Genomic DNA, 18,286 nt, shown 5'->3' on the forward strand with positions numbered 1-18,286 from the left:
AAAACGATTGCAACTACATGCTTACAAGCATCTAGTTCTTACAATCTATCAATGACAACTTGTAATTCTTCCTCTGAATAGACTCTAAAGTTTTGCTCTGGTGTAACAGCTGCGATTTGGACATTGGTTTTGTTCAACTTTTCCTCCATGACAGACTTCAAGACAGTCAAGGCGAGAGTCTCTGCTTCCTTTAAAGTCATTGATTTGTGATATTCTTTTTGTAATTCAGTTTGGGCACCTTCAGAACCTGATCCAATAGCCTTTGCTTGATACTTCATAAATGTACCTGAAGGATCAGCATGGAAACTGTACGGAAAATGAATACAAAAAATAGATCAAGTAGGCACTTTACTATACAACTTACAGTTGAGGTCCATTTTCATCAACACCTGCAATGAGTAATGCAACACCAAATGGACGACTCTGAGTAGACATGTTAATACACATTGATTTTCATTCGCCCATCACACACACACACACACACACTCTCTCTCTCTCTCTCTCTCTCTCTCTTCTTCTCTTGTTTGTATCTATGCACCCTGATTCACTCACCATGATAGATTCTTCACCTTCGGCACCCTCACCAAATCTCAATGCCAAATCGCATACACTTTGAGTAGCACTTTCAACTTTGAGTTTCTCGTCGTATGTAAATCTGTGGTTCTATTATGCATTTAGATTAGTTTTCTTGACCATTCATCTCATTCAATCCGCACTTACTTGAGCAGCAACTCGTGCATGTTCAATCATGGTTCTGGCATCGGCAGTCATACCACTGACTGCACAGCCTAAATGTTCATCAATTTCCATAATCTTTTCAATAGAGCTAGGTTCCAATAAAGTGGAAGACACACGCTTCTCAACAGCCAAGACAACACCTTCAGATGTTTGAACACCAATAGCAGTTGTGCCAAGCTAGATGTATATATATATATATATATTTTAGCTGACATTTATCAAGATACATTGGAATGACAGTAGACTTTACCTTGATGGCTTCAATGGCGTATTCAACTTGGAAAAGACGACCTTCGGGAGAAAAGGTATTTACACCACGGTCATACTCGGAACGTGTTAAAAACATGGCTTATAATCGAAATGTGTGAGATAGAATGGATAAAGAGAAAAAGAAATGAAAATGAAAACGTAACTGCAATCCATTCAAGTGATATTGTCTAATTCACTTTGGAAGAGAAGGCGACGCGTACCTGCACTGCTCGACAATGACGGCATCCAAGTAGTCACGAACATTTGTTATAGTAACTATCAATCAACATGAATGCGAAACCTCCAATGTTGGTTTTTTTTTTTCTTGCAGGAATCGCAAATCACACTAGTAAAGCCTCATGTCATTTGTGCTTGGCACTCATTTCTCTTTATTCTGTACAAATCTATGGATGAAAACAAGGCTCTACTTCTTGTAAACTGTATGACATCTATCGACGAATGCATGCAGCATCATCTTTGATACCTGATCAAAGAAAACAGTGGAGGCTTGAGCATGTAATGGTGAGGCAAAGTCAAACGAAATGTCGAAATCCACCCAGCATGTAGGATGATCAGCAGCAGAAGGCATGCTCAGCTTGGCTCTAGGTACATTGGGCGTGAATTTCCATGTGGTTGTCATGTCGTTGAACAATTTGGCATCTGCAGCAACAGCCTACTCATCAAAGAAGATACAAATCAATCTTGACTGCAGTGGCAATGGATCCGTTTCAGTCGATTACCTGCACGAGTGATGGCTTTTGACATGTTACTTTTGACATGTACTTTTCTTGAAACAACTTGAACCCTACACCGAGCTCAGCTTCCATGACATTGGTGCCATTGCTCATGGGTGTGTTGGTATAGACTCGAGAATGGTTACAGAAAGGTATGAATTGGTAGTAATCATCGACATTGGATACGACGGCGTACAATTGGTTTTGAGAAAAGCTGTATTGGTTTGTTTTGATCAACACACTTTGCAGAAATCGATGCAGAAAGACAAAGACTCACCTGAGCAACTTTCGTTCAGAATACTGCTTTTTGGAGCTTAGTATATTTGGTATAGTGAAGAAATGACGACGTTGTGGTCTAAGGATCGTTGCCATGTTAAGTTACTGAAATTGAGAAAATATTCAGGGAAGGTGGCGAAACGGATGCCAACCCATAACATCGCAGCATATCTACTCAGCCAAACGACACACGACGCACACACACACGAGTCACCTCCTGGGGAAGCATCAAGTAGAACATGGCTGGATTGGAGAGTGTAACATGCTCAGGTCCAAATATAGAATGCAAGCAGTTTGTATTTAATCAGGTTCCTTTGAGTTTTTTTTTTTTTTTTTTTTGCTTTTCTTTTTCTCTCCTTCTTCTCTATCACTTTAGCCATTGGATTGAAGGATGACTGATTTATTCAAAAGTAAAGAAAATGAATTCTACATTGAGCTCTCCCAAGAGAGATACTACTTTCCTGGAGAGGACATATCGGGTAAATGGCATTGCGAAATGGCAATATAAACAAAGCGCTAACATAGAGATACACAGGCGATGTCATCCTCGATTTGAAAAAGGCTACCAAAACAAACAACATTCGAGTGACATTAGAGGGCATGGTTGAGATTGGAGGCAGAAGCATGCTCCTATTCACCAAGTCTGCTCTTATAGCCGAATCGCCAGAAGGAGATCAGAAATCGCATTATCTCGAGCCACATACACATCGATTCCCATTTCGAATGACAATTCCTAGCTCAAAGGACTGCAAAGTGCCCAGCACATTGGAAGTAAGTTTTAGGACATCATTCAGATGTATCCAGCATGACATGGCACACCTCAGGATCTAACACGTGAGGAATCTACTGTTAGATTACTAAACTGTTAAAAGTGAGTTATCGCCTGGTAGCCATTTACAACAAAGCATACACATTGGAGAAGTTTTGTCCAACAGCGAGTGTATCTATCAACATTTTGGAGGACATCAATGTGGATAAAGCAGAATTTGCAGGAGAACAACGAATTGAGAAGGAATTGCTTTTAAGTGGAGAAACGACTAGAAAAGTACGAGTTTCTACTGTGGTCGCTAAACGTGCTGCTGTGAAAGGTGAAAAATGACGCTATCGTGAGCATGGCAACAGAGACTGACAGACAGTGTAGGTGATGTGATTCCCATTTCTGTGACAATAGAGCACATTGGTGTCATGGTGAGGGACAAGGCACTGTCAATTCAATTATTAAGATCAGTCTATTACGGCAGAAACAAGTAAGTCGAGCTACAACATGTGGTGTATAAATAGTAACACTTGGTGCGACGCTTGTTAGATCTGAATTATTTGGTCCAAAAGTCATTCGTCAAATCACTTCGAATATTGAGATACCAGGCCCTATCAGTTTCACAAAGACATTTGATATGCAGTTGCCAATTCCATCCAGCATCTGCCCTACTGTTGATAAATCAGGTTCGACATTTAAGATTGAGTACAGTTTGCGAGTGACCATCAACCTAAATGAGGAAAACCCACACCGTCCCGAAACAGCGGGCGATATTGTCATCTTCAACGTGCCGTTTGTCATTGGAACATATCCTAAGCTTGCGTTCAACATTGACGACGATGATGATGAAGAGGAACAGAGAGTGGAGGAGGAGGCGGAGGAGGGCGCATCACAGCAAGATGACAGCAGCAACTCTTTGGAGTATGAGCAAGTAGCCGAGAAAATGAAGGATCTGGATTTGGGCTCGGATGTCAATTTACCTGCACTGTTGCAGCAATCGCCATCCATCAAGCATACCAATTCCATCACTCGCATTGATCCCACTATTGCATCTCCTCAGCCGTCTTTTGAGTCAATCCAGAAACCTGTCCCTGAACCTGCTGTGAACAAGCCAAATGAGATCTCACATCAAGCTCAAGCTATTCCACCGCCATTAGATAGAATGCCAAGTATGAGCACCGCCACCACTACACACCTTCCTACGCCTAAATTAGAAAACGCCTCAAAATCAGGAGAGCAAGTTGAGCCATCCTCACCAAAACCACTTTATTTACATGACCAGCCCACCAACAAATCGCCTCCACTCTACTGCAAACAAAATTTGGCCACCAGTGGTAACACACCTCCTCCTGAACACTCCACATTGGTACCATCATCTCCTTCCTACAAAGCTAAACTCAAGATTGCTCCATCAGAAATCTACAACGACTACCAGCCAATGGTATCTCCTACAGCGGGTAACCCTACTTCACCATTGGTATCGAGACATGATAGTGTTGCTTCGTTGCATCCCTCCCCCAGTACAACAACGAGCAGTACTGTGGGTATTGGAAGACAGGAATCTGTTCGTTGGATTGTCAGAAATCAAGATGCCCCCACACCCGCTGTTGTATCGCCTCAGGTTCCACCTCGACCAACGCCTTCGGTAAGCAATCAAGACAGTGCATTCATGATGCCTACGCCTTGCTTCAGCGAGTCAACATCGACACAGACAACGCATCATTCGCCATCTTATCATCATAATCATAATAACACTTATGGTGCCTCTCCTCTACCTCCATCCTTGTTACAGCAATTCTACAATCATGGTAACAATGCAATGCCAATGCCGCAACAACCACAGCCACAACACCATCAATTTCCTCCCTATACGAATAATCACTATCATTACCCAGATGCCAATTCATATAATCATCACACTTCTCCCCCACCGCCACCATCATACCCACCATCATATCCTGGCGCCACCGGATTTCCTGAACCGCAACCACAACCATTTTCAGGTGGTTTTATGGGTATGCCGTCTCATCAAAATTATCAACCTCAACCTCAATATCCGTTCTATAACAATTAGCCCGTACCAATAAACATGTATTTCATAGAGTGTTTTTGCTGCATTAAGAACAAGCCGACCAACCTCGCTACACTCGATGATGGCGTTGCCCTGGGGGTTCTCGCCAAAGACATTTTAAATAATCGATTAATAGTAATAGTAAAAAAAAAAAAAAAAAAATAGGCTATATCAGAGTCAGGAGGGGGAAGGGGGTTATCCATTCGCTAATGTTGCTCTTGAGATGGTGGCATAAAGCTGGCCATGTGTAACTACAGAACTTGCGTAAGATCTATAGCGGCTTTTTCGAGATATTGTCATTGAAAAAGGCACGTTTATGAGGAAGGACCCCCAAGAAAAAAAAAAGGTATTTGGGCTAAGCTGTTATTCTTTCAACTCCATGATCTCCATTTGATCAGCACTACAAGCATCATTGTTATCATCAGAGAAAGGCATTTGGGTCATCCAGCAGCAGCGCCGCTGTCAAAATTGATTCAAACTCAGTTTATGTTTTCTGCTCAATATTGGCCCATTTCGTCCTTTGGCGACATCTTTAATCTATTTTAGTACATTCGACTATATAAATTGTGGTAATCATCCGATGCTTCCTAATACACTCTTGGAGTACTTTCCAAGGCACTTCCAATGATGCCAAATAAAATACATGTTTTGACTGAACTTAATGATCAATTCCAGAAAATATGAACTAAGCATGTTGGCCAAAATGTCAAAATTCTGCATATGAAAACCTCATAAAAGTGGTTTCAAAAGTTGCTTTGGATTGAGAGAAACATTTTGATTTGATATATACCATAGTAAAAGTCTTCATTTTCGACATGAAAAACGCGATCGCTTGATTTTCGATGAAAACCATGAGGTACCCCTCATCCTTTTTGGTCGATTTTTGGCCACAATTTTTTTTTTTTTTTTTTTTTTTTTTGACACAAAAAGTTGAGCAAAGGTGTCAGGAAATTACTACTACTCAAGTACAAATGTTTGGTGTCATTCCAGCGGCCCAGAAAAGTGTACATGTTAAGATATGAAGGCTTGAAAGCTGTCCAATTTGGTTAGGTATTGCTTTATGGAGCTTATTTACACGGCATAAATCACATCTATGGTAGCTGCAATTTACTGGAAAGGTAGATCTGTAGCCTGTGCACTTTCTATTTTGAATAGAAAGCATATTGATTTTGGTAAAGCTAATTCATGCAAATTTTGAGGCGTTATGTTGTTGGTAAGCTTTTTAATAATGGAAATGAAAAGCTGGATTTGCTGCCTGAATACTATGGTTTTGCACTTTCGCTTCGCTACAGTAAAACCCTCATTAAGATTAACATTACCAAATGTTAGGTTAGATGCTTACTTGCTATGGTTTTTCACCTTCACTTCGCTACCGTAAAACCGCCTCATAGGCCGATATCACCAAATGTTAAATCAGATGCGTTATGTTCTTGGTGGGTGGGCTTAGCGCCTCCTCCAACCCCCTCCCCAATGCCGGCTTTGCTGTTGGTTTATTCACCTTGTACGGTATTCAATTCTTTAAACTTTTGAAAGGATATAATGTTATTTCGTCGTTCGTTTGAAAAGGGGGGGGGGGACGACAACTTTGCACTTTGTACATTAATATTCGTAGTTGTAGCTCTTTGATATATGAAATATCCTCAACATGGCACTACTGACTAACCTCCATGGTGCCTTGATTTATCCATGAATGCATGCCAATCTCTTTTAGATGTCTCGTAAAATACTTTGAATGATTGTTGTATACGGGCCAAGATATTTGGATCATAGCTAGAGGTGGTTATAATTGCGAACAATGAGATTTCTATTGACTCGTAAGATACAAGACGCACATGTATGGCAGTGTTTTATTATCAAAGCCAACACAATGGACTATAATACCACATTTGAGTACGTCGTAACTCGAATTGCTTTTTAATGCCCCCCGTTCATTTCATGTCTATTCTTCCATTCCTTTTTTTTTCCTGGACAAGATCAATATACTACGACATGGAAACAGCATCATCATCAATACCTCACATATCACAACATGATCAATTAGTATCCCTAATCAGCAACATTACATGTGCAAAGAGTAGTTCACTCTCATTTATAAAAGGCTTTATTCTCGGGCAACTCAGTGTCATTGTGGTGGTCGTCTTGGTATTGCGGTATTTGTTTACAGAGGACGTCAAGCGCGTGAACAAGGTAATTACAAATGGACACTGCATACATATCAGCCAACACTTAATTGTAGCGCTACATTCCATCGAGATTATCAACAACACCACCCTCACGAGCAGCCATTCCGTTACCGAATGACCACATTACATCGAAAACGTATTACGATATGATGCACCATCCACCAGAAAGCACAGATTGGCTCAATGTCCTGTTGGCACAAGCCATCTTACAGTACAGAGAGGATGCCAAGATCAATGGTCGTTTGATTTTAGCTGTGGATGATATCTTGAATGGTGGAGTCAAGCCAAATTTCTTGGGCCCTATTCATGTCACAGAGCTCAATTTGGGCGAAGAGTTTCCGATATTCAGTAATGCCAGAATTAGACGATCGGACGACGTGGGGTCTATGGTATGTAGTTTAGTATTTGTAGAATGAATAGTATGCTTACCATGTTGGGTTCTGGCAGAGAGCTGAAATAGATTTCGAGTACAATGATCAGGTAACATTGGGTATCGAGACACAGCTTATTCTCAACTGGCCCAAGCAAGCATTTGCAGCACTTCCCATCTCGCTGGTGCTGTCAGTGGTGCGATTTTCTGGCACGGTAAAATATATCCTCTTTGCACTGAAATTTGCATGCCATTCTCACAACTTTCGCTCTGTAGTTGACGATCGAGCTCATCAGTCCTCCAGCAACAACAACTCAACCCGAGATACCCCTTGAACGATACATTGCCATCTCATCCCACTCAGACTTTGTACTTGATCTCAAGGTGCAATCGCTGATAGGATCTCGCACAAAGCTTGAAGATATCCCAAAATTAAGAGATTTAATCCAGACGAAACTTAGAAATGTATATATTGATAAACTCGTGTATCCAACATTTGTAAAGATCAAGGTCCCCAACATGTGGAAGGATAAAATGGATACAGACAACGCAGCGACGTCGATTGACAATAGCAACATTACTGCTACCAATGCTACTTCCAAATCGGCAGGTGCTACTGAATTAGAGCCTACTGCTGCCGAGAAACTAGAGGAATTTGTAGAGGACATCAAAGAAGCTTAATCGACAGAGAGGGTGTATATAGACAAAATTGACCCGTTTAAATAAAGAATTTTCATCCTGAACTTTGATTACTTGTTTCTTACTTTTGCTTGTTCTTTTATTTATATAAATCATGTATAGACCACCACCCGGAAGCTATCCACCTGCTGCAGTAAGTAATACCAACGGAACATGGCATGGAGATGTTGCGTCTAACAGTGCAATAGTATGGCGGCTCACCCATACCACCACCACCACAAGCCATGGCGCCTAATGGACAATGGCAATCACCAGGCGGTATGCCACCTATGCCTCCTGCTGTAAGCTATACAACAACATTCATGTCAGATACAAAGCATCTCACTGTTTCGAATAGGCAATTTGGAAAGAACACACGACGCCTGAAGGAAGAAAATACTGGTACAATAACGCTACGAGACAAAGTACCTGGGAGAAGCCTGATGATCTTCTCACACCCGAAGAAAAAGTATTCAAGGGCTCCAACTGGAAACAATACACAACGCCTGAAGGCAAAAAGTATTACAGCAATTCTGTCACCAAGCAAACGGTATGGGAAGTGCCTGAAGAATTGAGAGGTAAGTAAGGTGATGATATCTTGATGTCTTGGTACCCAACGTGATGTATTGCAGAGCAACTCGAACAAGCAAGAAGAGCAGCATCCATGACGAATCAAATGTAGGTGTGGTTTCTATCAAAAAGTGAATAAAGAACTTACAATCTACTGGATAGGCCTCACCCTCCACCTTCACATACAATGCAAGCAGCTTTATCAACACCCTTATCCGCCCAGTTCATTCAAGCTGCACCAGAATATGCCACCAAAGAAGAAGCCGAAAAGGCATTTTTTGGATTACTAAAAGAGACCGGCGTCAAATCAGACTGGACATGGGATCAAGCTATGCGAGCCATCATCACGAAACCATTATACCGCGCATTGAAAACCATTGGTGAACGTAAAGCAGCATTCCATCAATGGGCGGATGCCGAAGCGAAGAGAGAGCGCGAAGAAAGAGAGCAAAAGGAGGCACGTCAAAAGAACAATTTTTTCAACATGCTGAAACAGAAAGATTTAAAGCCTTACACTCGATTCAGAACTGTGGTCAAGCTGTGTGGCCATCTATCCGCCTTCAATGCAGTGCCTGAAAGACAACGTGAGATTTACTTTGAAGAGTATATTCAAAACATGCAGCGCGAGGAAAAGGATAGAATGCGAGATTTGCGAAAAGAGAGCATGGACAAGTTTAGCCGACTGTTGCGATCAATTCCTGAAATCACCTACAAGACATCGTGGAAGGAAGCACAAGATTTGTACAAGCAATACCAACACAACACAGAGACATTTGAGGGCATGGATATGCTGGATTTCTTGTCTGTGTTTGAAGAGTACAATCGCCAGTTATGGGAGGAGCCTTTGCATGAGTTGAATAGCAAGATTCATGCCAGAAGAAGACGGGACAGAAAGGCAAGAGAAGGGTTCAGAGAACTGATGCATGAATTGGTGGCTCAACGTAAAATCAATGTGCGCACCTTATGGAAAGAGATATTCCCTGTCATCAAAGACGATCCTCGCTATCTAGCTGCTGTGGGATCTCCCGACTCTACGCCTCTGGACATGTTCTGGGATGTGATTGATGATTTGGACGAACAGCTGTACCACCAGAAAAAGACAGTATACAATGCCCTCAAAAAGGCTGATTTGGAAGTTGAACTCGACACGCCCTTTGAGGCGTATTCACAGGCTGTGCAAGCGGATGCGCGTGCGAGGGAAGAAGTCAATCAAGACAATCTGCGATTTATTTACGAGCACTTGCTGATCAAGGCAGAACAGAGAATCAAGGATGAAAAGCGTCGTCAAGAAAAGAAGCTGCGAAAAAAGCTGGACATCTTTAGACATGCCCTCAAACACGCGTTACAGCCACCTATTCAGTTGGAGGATACTTGGGAAATGGTCAAGCCTCGCGTAGAACATATGCCAGAATACCAAGATGTAGAGGAAGAAGCATTGAAACAAGAAGTCTTTGATAAATACTTGAAACGCCTTGCCGTAAGTTGTGTCTGTGTGTGTGTGTTTGTATTGAATGGGGTTGCTGATGCTCGTTGTTTGCTAGGAAAAAATGGAAAACGGTGATGAAGAGGAAGAAGAAGGCATGATCAGAGAAGACGAAGAAGGTATGATTAGAGACGATGAGGACATGAGGGGTGGTAGTAGTAGTCGACGACACCGTAGAAAAGATCATGACAGCGAGAGCGAAGAATACAGAAACAGAAAGAGAAGAAAGGTAGGTGCTTGTGTTTTTGCATTGCAAATGAGATGACTGATGCCCTGTCTTTTTTTTTCTGCAGCGACATTCATCTAAAGGCTTTTCGAGTGCTGAAGAAGGTGAGGCTCTTGATGACTATCAAAACGATCCTCGAAGAATGAAGTAAATTAGAGCCTTTAGATTAGTAGCAATAAAAGTGTAGTTTGTCTATAGTTTATTTTCATGCCATTGTACATAGCATCGGGTTTTGTTGATTGGATATTCAAGTATGAAGCTTGGCTGGCCACACACGGGGGGTGCATAAGCTAAACATTTTAAAAACGTCTCCAAATTTTGTGCCAGTGCAGCTTCCTCTTTCACCTCGAACATTTTACGGCCTCAACTCTCTCCCTATGGACATTGTATAAATCAACATGATTCCCTATTCAACTCAACAGCAAAGCCTGGACCGTGATATGCCTTCGTCCTTAAACGGAACTATCAACAGCGATAACAACAAAGCAGGGCCAAATGCCACCAGCTTGACTTATGATACCCCGAGTCCACAACAACAACACACCAATACAAGCTTCACTACCACATCAATTTCGAGTTCTGACTATGCCCTCAAAGTGATATTCAGTCAATTTGAACACATGGCAGACGCTAAAATGTCCATCATCTTGAATATGGGTGTCGTAAAGTGTATACTCTCAAAGCCAAGACGCTGCAGGTTGATGATAGTTAACGATTCATAATTGTTGTAGGATGCAGATGTAGATTTAAAGAGGATATTGGGCCAAGGCAGTGATCCAAACTTTGACAAACTGATTTATTCGCTCTCTTCGTTAGCAGCGACACAACAAAGTGGAGTGATTGACGCTGTCATGCGTTGGAGAAAGGTCAAGGTCGAACCTTTGGATCCCTTATTGATCAAACGAGTCAGTGATTCGGCTCCACTGTCCCGAAGTCGTGAGATCCAATCTGTGCTAAAGGAAAGACAATCAGTAAGTGCTGGCGAGAGGGAGACTGTATGAGTTGTTTGACTGAATGGCATACTAGCTTGCGTCTGTCTTTATTCTCTGCAGAGCCTTGATTGAAATCATCAAACGACTGACACCAGGATCATTGCCAGACGATCTCGGTGAGAATTTGGAGGAAATTGTGTTTAATCAGCTCAAAAAGGCCGATCCGTAAGTGTGTGCATATCTCAACAAAACGAGTGGGCCATCTCAATCCATGATTTGTATAGAGATGCCATCAAACGATCCAAAAACCGGACAGCCAGCATGGATCTATTTGCTGAATTGATTGGCGAGCTTTCCAATATTCGATTTGCCTCTGTCAGTGATCGATTTATAGCTGAATTAGAGAAATACAATAACCAAACCATCATGAAGGAGCGACAGGGACATATGGAGATGCTGATCAAGGGCATGCGCTATCTGAAGATCAAGATTTACCCAGTGGATGCACTGGAGGAAACAGCTGATTTCCTGTCCAGTTGTGCCAGCTTTTTCAAAAACGCACATGGCGCCAAAGTCAAGCACGCCTATGCCAAGCTGTTTATTCAATTATTGCTGCCCATTGCTCAAGTCGCTGTAGCCGAAGTCAATTTTCCATCATGGGCCAAAGCCGTGGATCTGATGTACCCACGTGCCATCAAGATGACGCTTAAACCAAGACACATTTTAGCCGGCTATCCGCTAGTAACAACACTGCTATGTGTGAGTCGAAAAGAGTTCTTTGCAGCCAATTGGTCTCATGTGCTGGAGAGTTGCTATCAAAAGTTCAACAAGGACAAATATACCCGTCTAGTGACACTCGGCTGTGTGTCTCGACTGACATGGACCTACCTATTTCGATGCACTGAAAGCACGGCCATCACCTTTAAAAAGATGGATCTTATTATCAAGACGCTGTTTCCGCCCTTTCGACGTGCAGTGAATCCAGCAGATGCACCATTGGAGCATCTCATTTTGATTGTCTATTTTTCGCTGATGCGCGATGTGGATTCAGGCACCAAAAAGATACTGTTTTACCTACTCAACACAGAAGCTTCTTCAGCAAGCAATTCTCACAATTGGGATCTGATCAATCCAGAGCGCATGATTGTAGCACTGACCGCCTTTCGCCTGATGCTGGCTGATCTGGAGAACAGTGTGCAGCAGCCACCGTTCCCTGTCGACGTGGACATGGCCGGATGCGATATTCCCATTATGTGCACCGCAGATGTGTTTTCAGGGCCTATTCGTGCTGTCAAACCTGAAGTGACGGAAAAGGTAGAAGAGATCATCTCCAAGACACTGTCCAGCTTGGATCAGACGTTTGGTCGATTGCTGGTGTTGGATGAAAAGAACATCATAATGCGTGCTGCCCAAATGGCAAGCAGTGTCAACAACAGCACCATCACCACCAATTACTCGGTGCCCATCTTTGCCAACACAGTAGGCTCCTCAGAAGGACCTCAAATCCACCACCAATATGCCAGTTTCAGTGTGTCTTACACCAAGGACAAACAAGCCTACTTTGATGTCATCAAGACCATCATTGACGGCATGCCTCGTATCATGCCAGCAGGGATCCAACTGCGTACCTTGGTAGACATTCTGTCCAGATACACGGTTCACACAGATCCTGAAATCATCAAATCAGCCTCCAAGGCACTACTCCGAATCGCTGCACAGATCGATAGTCAGACGGTAGTAGTGGGGTTCTCGCACTTTATATGCAAAATTGAAGACAAGTTTTCAGATGTGATACAGTCGCTAGCAAGTGGGCCACTGACCATGACATCGTCGGGTGGAAGTAGCTCCAGCCAAATGAATGGTGGTGTCATTAAGCTGTACGTGGACTTGCTGTCCATCTGGATCGACCAAGTGGACGAGACATGTCTGGATGACCAGAAGACCAGGTTGGCTGATTTAGTCAGAGAGACTGAGGCAAACGGTCTCTTGTTTCTATGCAACCAGTCTCCTTCCATTCGCAAATTTGCAGTACAAATCATCAAGATGGCAGCCAAGTTGGCCGGCAAGCTTAGCAAGGAAGAAGCACATCTCAGCCAACTACTGGAAACAGCAGGCCAGGGACTGATTCAATTCGACAAGGACACCAATGCATTGCGAGGCCATAAACTGACATCCGATGTGCGTAATCGTGTGCTTCAACATCAACGTCGTGGAATGGACCATGTGCTTGGCGTGATTGCAGAGAGCGACCATGTCGCCGATATCGCTATTTGGAACATGTGCCTACCGCAGGTATTCAAGCTGTGTTTTGAGAGGTTCCCCAAGGTGACAGCCGAATGTCGTCAAGGCATCTGTACTCGATTACTGCAAATTCAGCCTTCCATTTTGGCCTGGGTGGAGACCATGAAAGCGGGTGCCACGGGCACACTGAGCATGGCAAAGAGCAGCACGAATCACAACAAGACAGCGAGTCCTGAGACCATTGAACAGTGGCGCATCTACCTTGTGTTTGCCTGTGCTACTGCTGTGCGTGTCGACAGTCCAACCATCTCCATGCCCATATGGTCGCATGTGGGTCGCAAAGGATCTGCTAGCATTGAAAGGATCTCCAGTCCTCGCGACTTGTTTCGTTTGGTATCGCCCTATTTAACGTGTGAGCACCGTCCTATCCGCGAAAGTGCGATTGAAGGTCTAGGCAACATCAATCACAATGTCTACAAATCACTGATGTCTGAATTGGAGGGCTATGTCAAGATGATACTGGATGACGGCAAACAGCGCAACAATCAAAAGCCATATCAGAACAAGCGAAGCAAAAAGAATGACCGTCTGCGTATCTCTGTCATGCACGTGCTGGAACTGACTGCTGGCTGTTTAGCAGATGGTGAGGCTGTCAAGGACAAGGAGCTAATGAACATCATCATGAGCTATATCAAGGAAACCAAGGCGTTCTTGGGCGACACGGAAGTACAAATGGAGTGGGAGTATCAGCGTCTCAGGATTTATCTGTGTGGTTTGGTAGAGAAACTGTATCAGAGTTTGATGCAATTAGAGGATGCAACAGCATGGATGTCGTTTGAAACGAGGTTAAGCTTGTACAAGATGTTTGAGGAGTGGTGTGGTTACGGTGCTACAGCCAAGACGTCGCGGCAGCGCGAAGCTACCATGATGCGCGATGTATTAGAGCAGTGCAAAGATCCCAAGGAGAGAGCGAGTATGACGCAGTTGATGGAGGAAGAGCGAAAGGCTTTGGAAGCAGCGTCGCTCAGTGCCATGTCCACTTTGCTGGTAAGTGGTGATAGTCTGGCATGTACTATTGAAATAGTCTAGTAATGTATCCTTGTAGCGCGGTCCGTTGTATGCTTATCTAGGGCAAAAGAAGGCGAGACAGGCCATTATTCAATTTGATACATTGAATGTGCTACGCTGGATTGATGCCATCTTTGAGAGCCGTGATCCAAATTACCACACTATTGCTCGGTAAGTGTTGCAGCATGATTCTCTAACTGGCCAATGCTGTTAATGCTTCCAACACTCTAGTCGCTCACTGGAAGCTGTCATGATCTACAATCAAGACCAAACTGTCCTTTTAGACGACATCATTGAGCAATGCTATGCTGGCAATCCCAAACTGGAATTCACGCAAGGCTATTTTCAAGCACTAGCAGAGATTGTTACTCAAGTTGAAGATTACCCTTGCCACATTCATCAAATCATGAGTTTAGCACTGTTTAAATCAGGCGATGCGAAAAAGGCCATTCGAAAGACGGCCATCAACCTCCTGCGTGTCATTGAAGAGCGTGTGTTTGCCGATTCGTGTGCTAAAGAGTACGAGATTGGTATCACAAGCAGCCTACCTGCCATCTACAAACACACGCAAACACTGCTGTCTGCACGCTTAGCACTGGACCATCCTGAACAAACGTACTCGATGCTGTCTGAAATCACACAGCGCTTTGAACACATCAGCCCCAACTCACAACGCGAAGTACTGACCTACATGCTGCCCTGGCATCGTAAAGTGGATCTCAGTGTGGGCCCTCATGATACCGAATTGAGTGCCTCTGCTTACATGGTGCTGACCAACTTGTATTACATTACGGTCAAGTTTGGCGATATTTACGTCAAGGAAACAGCCGCTCTGTGGAGCCAACTGGTGGACTACGGTCGCAATGTCAGAGCCATCATCATGTACTTGCTAGATATGGGCCAGGAAACGCGCAATCCTTGGTTTTTGATTCATGCTAAACGCGTGTTTGTCTGTCTGGGCCGTACGCACGCTTTTGCCACAGTGACAGAGGAGGTCATTGCTGAAATCACACCGAGGTCTATGGTCCCTCAGCTCAAAGAAACAAGCAGTCGTCATGCGCACGCGTTTCCCATGCTGTTTGTAGCAGACACAGAGAAGGTGCTTCCAAGCTATCCCAAGCGCCCTGTGTTCTCAAGAGGCCAACTGGCCATGGTGTTTTTGGTGGATCTAGCCATTGAAGCAGGCGCTGATCTAGCACCCCATTTACCGTTGCTGTTGCATAGCATCTTTGTGCAACTAGATCATCTTACCAGCATCGTGTGCGATCAGTCTCGCTGTTTCTTGATCAACTTGATTCACTCAATTGTAGTGCGACAATCCATCGACTCGGAAGCGTCTCAAAAGGCATCTGAAATCATTCAATGGCTAGTCAGTAAAGAAGGCAAACGTCTGTGGGCTTACGAGAACATTACACCTGTGAATCGACGCATCACCAGCGCGGATGAGATCAAGGCATTACTGCAACAAGTCGTCAGTGTGTTTTCGTACGAGGATAAAGATTTACGTCAAAAGTGGGGAGAGACAGCACTCAAGTGGGCCACCTGCTGCTCGGTAAGACACATTGCCTGTCGCTCATTCCAGTGTTTCCGTGCCTTGATGCCTGCCTTTAATCAGCACATGCTGGCGGACATGCTCGCTCGTCTCTCCAACACCATTGCCGATAAATCAGAGGAAATTCGCGGGTTTGCACTGGAGATTATACTGACATTGACAGAGGTGGCTAAAGCAATGGACAAGACGCAAATGGAGCAGTTTCCACAGCTGTTCTGGGCTGCCGTGGCCTGTTTGTACAGTCCCTACGAATCGGAGCATTGTGAGGCATTGCTGTTGCTGGATGTGGTGCTGCAAAAGAACGACTTTAACCCCAAGCTGGCAGAAAGCTTTCCCAAGAACTGGTCAAGTGAATTTGATGGATTACAGCCGCTGTTACTCAAGGGTCTACAATTCTCGTCAGCTGAAAAGGAGACCTTCCATATCCTGGACTACATCTCCCTGCAAGACAATTTACCGCTTATTGATCCCACAGAGACCAGACTCATGTATTTGTTATTAGGCAGTATTCCGCGTTTGCTGCATGGATTAGATGAGCAGGTAGTGGATCCAGATGCTGTGGCGTGGTGCAACAAGCTGGTCAAACTGTTTGAAGATTACGGCTTGCCAGGTATTCAGCGTATCCTGGCTACATATCCCATCCAAAAATCCAAATTCCAAGAAGATTTCCTCAACCAAATCTTGGGCAGCATGCGTGATGTCTTTTTCACGCAGTATTGTCAGCAGGCTTTCATGTTTGCTTTGCTGATGGTCAAGAACAAGGATCCTCATTACCGAGACAAGACGCTGCTGTTGATAGAGAATTTGGTGCCCTATGTCACTGGTAAAATGGTGAGAACAAGTACCGTGGTCTCCATTGATATCGCTGTATTGGAGCCACTGCTACAACTCGTGCCCACAGAATACGCAGATCGTGCTCTGTTTGTGCTCAACTCGGGCATTCATGCCTTTATCACATCCAACGACGATAACAGCAGCAGCCTGACAAACGACGCTGAATTGATCTGGGGATTCAACAATTTTGCAGCAGCCGCTAAAATCACACGACACAACATTCACGCGGTTGTATTCGAGTGCTCATCTATTACCAATGAGGCGCCCATAGAACACAATATCCAATTCTCGGTGGAAGACTTTTCCATGATGACGGGCGAAGCAGCTTCTGTAGCTGCTGCTGCTGCAAATATGGGCTCGGAGCGTAGAGAAGAGATGCGCATGTCGACCATGGCTGACGGCATTCCCATCCTGAGTGGTACATCTCCTGCTACTGCTGCTGTTGTTTATGGCGATGATTTGATGAACGCTCTCAAGGATCTGGATGACTTTTTCAATGAAGATGGTGAACCTATCTCGCCTTCCAGTTCTAGTCAGTTGTATATGGGTGTGCCTCAGGGTGATCTTAGTGGATCATCAGGTCCTACTACACCAAATAACCTGAATGAATAAACGTGTTGTACGCAGTTGATCCAAATGCGAATAGAGAGGGAATACATGACATTTCTTTATTATTGTTGCTGTTCTGGGCAGAGTGTGCTTGTGTGTTGTGCGCTATTAGATCTTTCTACCTTGCTGTGATTGAGTAGAAACTACTTTTCGATGGTTGAATGTGACAAACGAAGGTCGAGTGTCAATCTTATCAATGGTCCTATTGAATGCATTGTGTCAATGAGCTGCATTTTTCCTATCAAACCAACCACCTACATCTTGGCTACTTCTGTTTCTACTGCAATAAGCTTGAACGCGTCTACTGAAAAGACAACACCCACAAGAGCTACAAGCGCAGATGCTAAGCATTCTGTCATAATCTATAAGAGCTAGTTAGCATCTAACAATTGACATGGAGTGCCCGATCGTCATTTACTTCTATAGGAAGGGTAGTGTTGACTTGGTCTACAGCTTTGATATATGCAAGATCTGGAATCCATAAGTTAGCTGTGAGTTCTTAGAGGCTTCATACGCTACATACGTTCATAGGTTGAATAAGCAGAATGAGCGAGGAATAGAGCACCTATTAAGGCTACCAACTTTCCTATCTGTTGAGAGTTCATGGAAGTATTTGATGTAATGAAAGAGAGAGAGAGAGAGAGAGAGAGTAAAAAAGAGAAAGGTAAATTTTATTGTGAATTGTGTGAGTGTTGATTACTGTTGTGATTGCATT

General features: G+C 43.7%; 7 protein-coding genes across 7 annotated transcripts; 4 read left to right on the forward strand and 3 right to left on the reverse strand.

Moving 5' to 3' along the window:
• Window positions 1–38: 38 nt before the first annotated feature.
• ATC70_001944 (uncharacterized protein) lies at window positions 39–1,084 on the reverse strand (the record flags this gene model as incomplete). Its single annotated transcript, XM_064821331.1, has 5 exons — window positions 39–306; window positions 365–423; window positions 553–663; window positions 721–915; window positions 989–1,084. The coding sequence occupies 5 exons, from the start codon at window positions 1,082–1,084 to the stop codon at window positions 39–41; spliced, it is 729 nt and encodes a 242-aa protein (XP_064681017.1).
• A 327-nt stretch (window positions 1,085–1,411) lies between these two features.
• ATC70_001945 (uncharacterized protein) lies at window positions 1,412–2,093 on the reverse strand (the record flags this gene model as incomplete). The annotated part of the gene is made up of 3 exons (XM_064821332.1): window positions 1,412–1,660; window positions 1,728–1,935; window positions 1,999–2,093. The coding sequence occupies 3 exons, from the start codon at window positions 2,091–2,093 to the stop codon at window positions 1,412–1,414; spliced, it is 552 nt and encodes a 183-aa protein (XP_064681018.1).
• Window positions 2,094–2,388: 295 nt separating this feature from the next.
• Window positions 2,389–4,828, forward strand: ATC70_001946 (uncharacterized protein; the record flags this gene model as incomplete). The annotated part of the gene is made up of 5 exons (XM_064821333.1): window positions 2,389–2,476; window positions 2,533–2,768; window positions 2,851–3,085; window positions 3,139–3,244; window positions 3,304–4,828. 5 exons carry the CDS (start codon window positions 2,389–2,391, stop codon window positions 4,826–4,828), a joined length of 2,190 nt encoding a protein of 729 aa, XP_064681019.1.
• Window positions 4,829–6,814: 1,986 nt separating this feature from the next.
• Window positions 6,815–8,059, forward strand: ATC70_001947 (uncharacterized protein; the record flags this gene model as incomplete). Its single annotated transcript, XM_064821334.1, has 4 exons — window positions 6,815–7,012; window positions 7,062–7,397; window positions 7,456–7,593; window positions 7,655–8,059. The coding sequence occupies 4 exons, from the start codon at window positions 6,815–6,817 to the stop codon at window positions 8,057–8,059; spliced, it is 1,077 nt and encodes a 358-aa protein (XP_064681020.1).
• A 112-nt stretch (window positions 8,060–8,171) lies between these two features.
• On the forward strand, window positions 8,172–10,486 carry AVO2 (Target of rapamycin complex 2 subunit avo2; the record flags this gene model as incomplete). Its single annotated transcript, XM_064821335.1, has 7 exons — window positions 8,172–8,210; window positions 8,266–8,358; window positions 8,415–8,634; window positions 8,689–8,734; window positions 8,789–10,103; window positions 10,168–10,338; window positions 10,403–10,486. 7 exons carry the CDS (start codon window positions 8,172–8,174, stop codon window positions 10,484–10,486), a joined length of 1,968 nt encoding a protein of 655 aa, XP_064681021.1.
• Window positions 10,487–10,733: 247 nt separating this feature from the next.
• On the forward strand, window positions 10,734–17,574 carry ATC70_001949 (uncharacterized protein; the record flags this gene model as incomplete). The annotated part of the gene is made up of 6 exons (XM_064821336.1): window positions 10,734–10,997; window positions 11,067–11,306; window positions 11,362–11,492; window positions 11,552–14,555; window positions 14,614–14,747; window positions 14,808–17,574. 6 exons carry the CDS (start codon window positions 10,734–10,736, stop codon window positions 17,572–17,574), a joined length of 6,540 nt encoding a protein of 2,179 aa, XP_064681022.1.
• Window positions 17,575–17,679: 105 nt separating this feature from the next.
• On the reverse strand, window positions 17,680–18,176 carry ATC70_001950 (uncharacterized protein; the record flags this gene model as incomplete). The annotated part of the gene is made up of 4 exons (XM_064821337.1): window positions 17,680–17,773; window positions 17,830–17,933; window positions 17,990–18,042; window positions 18,095–18,176. 4 exons carry the CDS (start codon window positions 18,174–18,176, stop codon window positions 17,680–17,682), a joined length of 333 nt encoding a protein of 110 aa, XP_064681023.1.
• Between the last annotated feature and the right edge of the window lie 110 nt (window positions 18,177–18,286).

Source organism: Mucor velutinosus (assembly GCF_035048745.1).
Source record: "Mucor velutinosus strain NIH1002 chromosome Unknown tig00000093, whole genome shotgun sequence".
NCBI lineage: Eukaryota > Fungi > Mucoromycota > Mucoromycetes > Mucorales > Mucoraceae > Mucor > Mucor velutinosus.